At 32.5% G+C, this 10,409-nt stretch overlaps 1 protein-coding gene across 1 annotated transcript; it reads left to right on the top strand.

The window, feature by feature from the left end:
• The first annotated feature begins 5,128 nt into the window (after window positions 1-5,128).
• On the top strand, window positions 5,129-9,478 carry LOC139511266 (voltage-dependent calcium channel gamma-1 subunit-like). Its single transcript, XM_071297877.1, has 3 exons — window positions 5,129-5,541; window positions 6,388-6,537; window positions 8,977-9,478. Exons 1-3 carry the CDS (start codon window positions 5,262-5,264, stop codon window positions 9,171-9,173), a joined length of 627 nt encoding a protein of 208 aa, XP_071153978.1. The 5' UTR covers window positions 5,129-5,261; the 3' UTR covers window positions 9,174-9,478.
• Window positions 9,479-10,409: the final 931 nt, after the last annotated feature.

The following is a 10,409-nucleotide window of genomic DNA, read 5'->3' as shown; positions in this document are numbered from 1 at the left end:
ATAGAAAACAAAAGAATGAGCAACACGAACCCCACCAAAAACTAGGGGTGATCTCAGGTGCTCCGATATTGACAAAAGATATTGACAAAAGATATGATAAAAGAGATGATTTTTCATTTCCTATCGTTAATTATCCATTTTAAGATGGTGACGTTCCCTTGTCACCATCTTATGGTGTTTATATATCTCAACTTGTACGATTCGCTCGTGTATGTAACAATGTTTTAGATTTTAACGAGAGAAATTTATGTTTTACTGAAAAATTATTACACCAGGGTTTTCTATATCACAAACTAGTCAAAACATTTACTAAATTTTATCATCGGTATAAGGACATCATTCGTAAATATAGCTCAACATGCAGACTTCTTATACGTTCAGGTATTTCACATCCAATTTTTTATGGAAATAAAAAGGTGTCAGTATTCACCTCAAAAACTAACAAAACCTTTGAATAGACTTATTAAGAAGGGATATAGTTACGATACTGTTGTCAGGTCATTAAAGATTGCATATTTTGGCGTTAATATTGGTTCACTTATAGGGTCTTTGCATCTGAACTAAATACATTTATTCAAAAACCAGTTGTTGGCATGACACGGGTTATGTTCTTCTCATATATGTTATGATGGTATGATACTAAACCCCTAACGGGAAGGATTGTGCCTGATGTTTATATGATGAAATCATAATCTTTCAGTCAGTTTAATTGAAGTCTGGAGCTGGCATGTCAGTTAACTGCTAGTAGTCTGTTGTTATTTATGTATTATTGTCATTTTGTTTATTTTCTTTGGTTACATCTTCTGACATCAGACTCGGACTTCTTTTGAACTAAATTTTAATGTGCGTATTGTTATGCGTTTACTTTTCTACATTGGCTAGAGGTATAGGGGGAGGGTTGAGTTCTCACAAACATGTTTAACCCCGCCGCATTTTTGCGCCTGTCCCAAGTCAGGAGCCTCTGGCCTTTGTTAGTCTTGTATTATTTTAATTTTAGTTTCTTGTGTACAATTTGGAAATTAGTATGGCGTTCATTATCACTAAACTAGTATATATTTGTTCAGGGGCCAGCTGAAGGACGCCTCCGGGTGCGGGAATTTCTCGCTACATTGAAGACCTGATGGTGACCTTCTGCTGTTGTTTTTTTCTATGGTCGGGTTGTTGTCTCTTTGGCACATTCCCCATTTCCATTCTCAATTTTATTCCAGTTATTCTAATTTAAATTTATATTTTATTTTTAAAATTTTAGAATTTCTTTCCGCATCTTTCTCTTTGAATTCATTTGTTTGAATAATCAATAATGATGTAGTAGTCTAAATTAATGGTTACATTGTATGCAGCCAAAATAGGTAGAGTGCAGTAGTGTCAATTGCTTATACTCATATATTGTAAATATGTCATAAACGCAGAAACACACGAAAAAAATGGCCACAATTTATAATTACTTTCAATTTTTTTCGGCCGTTTCGTTTATTCTCAAGTTCTGTTTTGGTAATCAAAGTTTTTTCATCTACAATTGCAAGAGGCGCAACAGATGTGTTAAAATCAGCCATGTGACTTATTTGAATATTCATGTGACCTTTGTTGTTGTTTAGAGATTTTATTCGAAGTTCGTTCATCCCTTCAACCATTTATTTAGATGGTATTTTAACTTATAGATAGTGCGAAACTCTTCTTACTCTATGCATCGGATATACGACATTTTTATTTCGACTAAACGAGGCTGCAAATTTACACATCCAAGCAGCTAAACGGCCGCACCTATTTTAGCAAAGATATACACGTTACTGTCGGACGGGAGCAGACCAGGGCCCAGTTTCACGAAGCTGTCTTAGGACTAAGACATGTCTTAGGATGGTCTTACAACATATCTTAGTCCTAAGTGGGTTTCACAAAGCGGTCCTAAATTAGGACATCTCTTAAAGTTGGTCATAAAGTTAGGACAACGCGAGAGGTGTCTTATGACGGTCTTAGGATAGTTATACGTTTATTTATATAAATTACACTCATTTTTTATATTAATTTTGAAAAAAAATATCTTATTATTATCTAATTATCTATTCTCCTGTTCCTGCTTAAAACATATACATTGACGGATTATCAGGATTTGTCAACAATGAAAATTCGATGTATTGATATAAAAATGGCACGATTTTATCTCTTTACCTTTTATAACCAATAAAGTCGAAATTGAATTCAACTCACTTGTACCAAAACAATGTCATAATTTTATATTCTTTTTTCTTAATTTTGCATTGAAAATTTCATATTTATATTGATGTATTGTTTAAAGATAATTTATATATAAATTACTTTTATTTTTTTATATTTATTTTTTATGTCATTATATTAATCAATACGTTTAGAATAATTTATGGTAAGACATACTACATTTACATGATTTTTTTCCGTAGATCAATTTTATATTTGAAAATTTAAAGAACTTGCGACAGGTTTAGGATGTCTTTGCTAAGATGATCCTAAGACAGCTTCGAGACGAGGTCTGAGATATGTCCTAGGATAGTCATAAGAGGATCATAAGACATGTCCTAAGATATGTCTTATGACATGTCTTAGGATAGCTTCGTGAAACCGGCCCCAGGAGATGTAAATATTTTTTTACCCAATCAATCCTTTTTTTAAAGGTATACATTAATACGACAGCAACCCAACGACACGTATAATTCAAAACACTAAGAGTCAACATACAGATTTTTGTTATAGCTAGAAGCCTATAAAAAAAATAATCCCAAAACTGCAACATGCATATATAATACGGATCCGGAGTCACCCGGTGAGATTTTAGACAAGTGTTTGGTTGCAAAATTTCACGTGCATGCTCTTTATTGAATTCGATATATGAAATTATAGACTGTAATATAAATCAGTGTACAAAAAACACTTCATTGTAAGGTAACGGTAAAATAAATAATGATTATGGATGACGGACGTCAAGTGGCATATTAAATGAATAATCAGAACAAAAACATCAAATGTAAATATAATATGAAAATTAACCCTGCATTATACTATAGACCGACACACAGAAACGGATTTCTAACGTGTAATACTTTTGTTTTAAAAGAGGGATGAAAGATACCAGAGCCGGGGACTATTTAAAAAAAAATAATTCCATGTTTTGCATGTTTCACAATTTCGACAAACACAATAGTAAAGTTAACTGAATTGTTATCTCGTACAGCTACTGTCCATTATAAATAATAAGATGCGATATGAGTGCTATCGAGACAACTATCTAACAAAGTCACAGTGTATATTAATACATTTGTCTGTCACAACGTCGCACTGCCTTTGAAAAATTAGCGGGGAAATATAACAATATTATATTACTCGAATTTTCTCAAAAACGAGTATGGTGACACATATTTTTCAAAACGTTATGACGTTACATTTTTTCAAAGAATAACATATCTTTACTTTGGCCAAATCGACACCGTTAGAAACATTAAAAAAAAAAAATGTGCATTTTAAATGTTCATTTCTTGCCGTTTTTTGGGGTAACCATAACGTTTTTGGCTTTATTTGAGTAAGAATTAATGCTTTAAATGGTAAACTTAAAATTTTCTAACAATATTGATCTATTTTGCTTCAATTTGAGCCCCATTATAAAGTATATGCTGATTAAAAAATCATATTTATTTTTTTTTTAAATAAAAAACGTTTTTTTCTTCAAAATTGCAAAAATGTTCATTTTTCAGCAGTATTTTTTGCAAAAACGAAATCGACGACAAATATTTTTTTTGGGTAAAATTTGATTCTCTGTCAATTGAAGAATGAAATATCTCCAAAGGAAAAAATTCTCACCGTCAAAAATAAACTTTTGGATATGCCCTTAAACAAACAGAATTGTTGAAAAAAAACAACTTGGAAAACACTTCTGCAAGAAGCCGGTCGTGCAATATCCTCATACATGATTTATATAGTAAGGCATCACTGCAGTTTATTTGTTCTCAGTAAATGATCAATTCAACTGTACTAAAGTTATGTTTATATGTTCGCTCTAAATATACATCAAGTACTTGCCACTAGACATTAAGCAAGCAACAGTCAAGAATTATTTATATGTTGCTATGCAATCTTTCAATTATGCTAAATATAAACAACTGACGTTTAACAAAATAATGCTGATAAATTTTGAATTTTCTTCTTTTAACTTTTTTAATTTCTGGTAATTGTGCTCTAAATACTGCAGGATTTATGTCTTTTGGATGCGGCTGTTATCTTATATAATTTATGATCCAACAAAGACTCGACATCTTTTTTCAGACGTGCGGGCGTTTTAAAGTGGACACGTTTTGGCGAATAAAATTATCGGAAACGTTTGAGGGTTATGAAATCAGACACGTATGGGCGATATCAATTTTTAAGGACACGTTTAGGGGAAATAGACACGTTTAGAGGAATTGAACACGTTTAAGGGGATAAACACGTTTGCGAGTGTTACGGGGTCTAAAATACAATAATCAACATTCAGTCTATATCTAGATGTTGACCAGTTTAAACAAATTGATGCAGTTTGGACAAATATTTTTAAAACAATCAGTATTAAACACCTACATGAAAGTATATTGGAAGTATCGAAACAAGGAAACTTTCAAAATTCTTAAATATTCCGTAAAATATATGACCTATGTTCATTCAAGTGATATCTGTATGCTTATTAAAAAGAAATATAAATTCATGTTTCATTATGTAGTGCAGTAGATATATTTAGTTAAATTGAATGATTCTATTTTGGACAGTAAAGTGAGCGCTTAATTCTGTATCATACATGAAGAATGTAAGTATGCGGGGGTGTAACGGAGAATAATTTTACCTATCTACTATAACGTTGTCATGTAAAGCCTTTGAGCTGAGGCGGAATGCGATGATCAATGTATTGCTAACTATCCCCGACAGTAACTTCTTATATGATTGAGGAAATATAACAATTAATTAAGGGGGACAATAACAGTACATTGATTTTATTATCATCGTATGCGATTTATTACCGTTTCATTCTTTACATTGCACAAGTACACGTAAAGTATTTATAAGATTTCCCCCATCTTAAGTTTTTAAGGAATATAGTTAATCTTGTCAGTAGTTTCCCCGTTTAGAGCCTCAGTATGTTTGCAGGTAACTTACTTTCATCAGCAGTTTAACATGGTAAACATCAAAATACAATTAGTTTTCTTCTGAAGCTGTAGTTATTGCATACTTAGTAGATATATAGTTATAGTGGATTATATTCATTCAAAATGTGCATTCCACTTTGGTTCGGATTCGGACCTCATTCCGAAGACGGATATGGATTATCACCATCAAAATCTCCGTCGAAAGTTGGAGCCGTGGCAATGGTTGTTATGTTTCTTGGATGGATAGTAGAATTAGTGGCGATAACTACCATTTATTGGGCCGTGTTTACTTGGTTAACTGTGGACACAGCACAAAGACGTATTACTATTACAGAGGCCCATGGCTTATGGAAGTATTGTTCCAAGTTTATTGGATTGTTTGTACGATGTGAGCACAGTCCTGGTTAGTATTTATAAATAGTACATGTTTCACGTCTGCAAGTGACAGCAATTGTAACAAGTGATAGGGGGCGTCTGTCCGTCTGTCCTTGTCAGTCTTACCAAATAGAAGTAAAAACATGGATTTGGTCAATAAATGAATACATTTTTATCCCCCTTTTTTAATAAACTGACTTTTAATTGGAATGTTGTACGGTTGGCTCTAGAAAGACGATTACTTTTGACTTCCGTTTTCCTTAGAGCCACGCGTTTTTTAAAATTTGATTCAAATATCACTGATCATTCAATAAAATACTTACAATATAAGCACGTTAATTCTTTTATATCAAAATATAGAAATAATTAAAGGTTTCTTATATGAAATATAAATATACGTCGAGCGGGGTAATATATAAAATATAAAGACCTGATCAAAGAATATTCTTCGCAACGATGCAAGTTTTAAGGGAACGACCATTTATCTTCAAGGGGGGAGGGGTTATGGATTTTCCTAAAAAAAAAAACCATTCTGATCCCCAATTTGATGAGTAAAAAAATTATTCTGGTCAGGAAAATGCCAAAGAAAAATATTGTGACTGCAGATTCCCCCCATATCTCATAGTGTTATATATATTGATTTTTTTTAAAGCATTGATTAACTAAATAAATTTGTTCGCGCTTGGCGCGAATACATTTCTGACTCAGAAAGAAACCCATAACCCCCCTTGAAGGTAAATGGTTGCTCCCTATATCCTTTTCGATATTTACATTCTTCGTGCGATTTTGATGATTCTAATTTAAGCAAAATACATTTATAAACTATATAATGTACATCGCTATTTTAAAAGTTCCGTATTTTTTTAATTTTCAGGATGGTTAGTGGCAGTGAGGGCATTAAATGTTATTGGGATGATGTTCGGTAGTGGCGCTCTTGTATTTATGGGACTTTTCACATTTCTTCATTCAGAAAAGTGGAACAAAATTTTCAAATCCTCAGCTTTAAGTAGCGCCATTTTCTCAGGTAATTTTGAATGTCTTTTCTTTTTAAATTATATTTGAATAATTTTAGTTCATGATTATTAGCGAATACTGTCTATTGTTTTCAACAATCAGTTTTTGATTCTTTGATTCATTTTTATATAGCACGCCATAGCAGCAGTAAATAGATACTAGTATATTATATCGATGAGATGCACATTAAAATGAAAATGGAACAGAAAATGGAGTCAAATACGTTTTAAAAGTGGGATACAATTGACCATGGCCACAATGAGAAAGATATGAGTAGATGAAAACTGGAGTAGCCTTTTTCATGCTATGAGCGTGTCAGATTTTTACTCAGGGTTCTTTCAAAGAAAGCGATGCGTTTCTGACAGATCTCCCGGAAACATTACTGCCTCAATGAAGGAATTTGGTAGGGATGGCATACCTATCAGCCGGAGAAACCAAAGCTAAGTGATCATGGGCAAAAATATAATTTTTGAGTATCGAATTCTCTTAAAACCATCAACATACACAGTTTCGATCTTTGTAATTATCGCCGAATCCGTACTAGTAAACTTATTATACTATGTGTAGTTTGGTCATTTGCCAAAAAACATTCAGGTAATAATTGCATTAGTGTGTGTATAATGTTCAGATGTCATTTATGTTACGAATCCATAGAACAATTGTCTCTTGTCGTTATCTAAATGTATACCTAGTGTATAACTGTTAATTTCTATTAGTGTTATATACTTTTCATTTGGATTCATACATACGGTCACGTCCATTATACTTTAAGTCTTTTTGTTGTTGGGATGCATAAGTACCCGGTCACGTCCATTCTGTAATCCACCATTTTCTATGTAAGAAAAAGGAATATGACAGTTGGTATCCATTTTTTTTCAGTGTTTGAGCTTTTGATTTTGCTATTTGATTAGATACTCTCCTGTTTGAATTTTCTTTGGAGTTCAGTATTTTTGTAATTTTACTTTTTTTTTTTTTTTTGTATTTCTATTTGTGTCCATCTGATAAGTGAAGCCTTTTTTTATCTGAATTTATAGTTCGTTCTGATTTTGTAATGTTACACCCCTGTCCCATGTAAGGGGGGGGGGGGGGTAGGTTCCCGCTAACATGTTTAACCTTGTCACATTCTGTATGTATTTCCTAAGTCAGAAGCCTGTAATTTAGTGGTTGTCGTTTGTTGCTGTGTTTCATATTTTTTTTTTTTCATTCATGATATTGTTTAAATTGTTTTACATTTGTGATTTCGGGGCTTTTATAGCCGACTATGCAGTATGAACTTTGCGTAATTTTGAAGGCCGTACAGTGACCTATAGCTAATTATTTCTTTGGCATTTGGTCTCTTATGGAAACTTGTCTCATTGGCAATCATACCAAATCTTCTTTTTTTTATATATGAAATCACTGAAATATAATTTTCTTGTTTTACCGAGGATATAGCCACATACGTCTAATTAGTTATCAAAAGTACCAGGATTATAATTTAGTACGCCAGACGCGAGTTTCGTCTACATAAGACTCATCAGTGACGCTCATATCAAAATATTTATAAAGCCAAACAAGTGCAACGTTGAAGAGCATTGGGGATCCAAAATTCCAAAAAGTAGTGCCAAATACGACTAAGGTCTAACACATCTTAGTGTTTAATGAATACTCCATCGCCATGCCATGTAACAGATTGAACATCATTATAAACTGAAATAAATATCGTCGCACTACTAATGATGTTTTGTTTATGTATAAGTATATTCAACTGGTTTTCGCAGTACAAGTTGATGACAAGCATAGCGAAGACATTCCAAAATAGATTTATCTCCTGCGGGACAATAATGTACAGAATAATACATAACACGTGCTTATACCAGGGCTTCTTCTGTCGATGATTACATATTAAAACAGGCGAAGATATTTAATGAGACAATCAAATACCATTCATTATTCGAAAAACAAAGAGAACAGCATGCCAAAAGAAACAAAAATCGAACATTTCAAGCAACAACAATGACCGCACAAGATTCAGTAGAAACAAGAACTCCCAATAAAAAGCGGGAAAGTTATACTGACGCATGTGTCGAAAGATTGTGGTTTTTTTTTTGCAAATCATGAAATTAATCAAAGTTTTTGGACATAATTTAACATAAATTAATAGTTTAATGTATCATGTATTATTACACAGTAAACATACAGATGTATAATTCAATAAAATTATTTTTACAAATTAGACAAGCAGATCTATCCAATAAAACAGTTTCTTACAAGAATACCAACAGATCTTCCCAATAGGTAGTTCTATGCTAGACAACACATTATGTGTTTATTAAATGTTAAAGATCTGTAGAATGACAGTCTCCATAAATAAATAACAACTATGCACAATGAAATTCTGTCGCTTACTCTATCACATGCATACCATTTTATTACTGTTGGTTCTATAATTTTCAAATTTGTTTTATAGGAGTTTTAATCCTGATTGGCGCTATTGTTTATGGTGCATCTGTTAGCCAAGGGAAGGCACCATTACCACACAAACCAGTTGGTGATGTACAGTACGTTCTGTCCTGGTCATTTGCACTAAGCATCATTGCCGCCATTTTGTTTGTAATAAGTGGAGTCATAATGGGGTTTGCCAGAAAACCACGAATGATTGAATGAGGATGAAAGACCAGCAATGGCGTCTGTTTTATCAAATATTTTTTGGGTTAAGTGCTTGGTTATAGATGTACAAAAACGTATTGGAGAGTGCTAAGGTTCTTTTAAGCATTCTTCTTATTTACATTGTAAAATTGTTTAAATGGTGTTGAGAAATAATTCATCACATATATATGTGACGTATTAGAAACAGCTGTCAGAATATATGCTTCACACAAATCTACAAATGCTGCAATCCGATGTTTGTTTTATTCAGAACATAGTAAGATGAGTGGTATTTATATATAAATTTATTCTGTGTATGCTTAAGGATGAACTGTACAGAAAACATATAACGGATATAACAACATAATGACTGGATCATTCGGGTTTTATCTAGAAATCATTTTCAAATATGCAATTTTCACTTTTAATTCAATTTTTACTTTGTATTAAAAGTTTAACAACTTTTGAAGTTTACGTATATTTTGTAATGCAAAATCTGAATGTCCATATTTTATGCAATGTTGAGAATTGTTAGGTCTAGATATCCATGTTTTGAATTGATCATGACAGTAACTGATCGCAGATTACAAAATCTATACAACTTGATTTATGTCTAACGTGACCAGTGTTATAACTTGATTAAAATATGAAATGAGTCAAAACTTGTCCAGCTTCTGAACATGTTCGTAAAAAAACCAACTATAGAACAAGGTGTTCCTAATATTAAAATAAGAAACATAGTGTTAATTTATTAAAGCTTCACAACTCTGGTCATCATACATCTACATTTGCTGAATATGGTTTACGTTATTGACAATACAATCTTGTACAGACGGGTGCCACATGTGGAACAGGATCTACCTTCTGGAGCACCTAAGATCACCCCTCTCCTTTTTTGGTTGGATTCGTGTTGCTTTAGTCATTAGTTTTCTGTGTTGTGTCTTGAGTACTATTGTTCTGTTAGTCTGTTTAATTGTTAGTCATGGCGTTGTCAGTTGATTTTCGATCTATGGGTTTTAATGTTCCTCTGGTATCTGTCGCCCCTCTTTAATTCCTTTTAGCTATAGATTTCGAATTTCTTCTTTTTTTCTTTTTTTTATATATATATTTGGGTTTTGGAACCTTTTTTAGTCTCGCACGAACCTTTATATACTAGTTTAGACAGGTTTAATAGGTTTTTAGATATAAATGTCGCAAATGCGCATATATCAATAGCATTGCCCTGAATTATACAATTCAATGTTGTCCAGTGAA

Source organism: Mytilus edulis, chromosome 2, assembly GCF_963676685.1.
Source record: "Mytilus edulis chromosome 2, xbMytEdul2.2, whole genome shotgun sequence".
NCBI lineage: Eukaryota > Metazoa > Mollusca > Bivalvia > Mytilida > Mytilidae > Mytilus > Mytilus edulis.
Note: the sequence above shows the minus strand (reverse complement) of the source record. Positions and strands in the feature narration are given on the sequence as shown.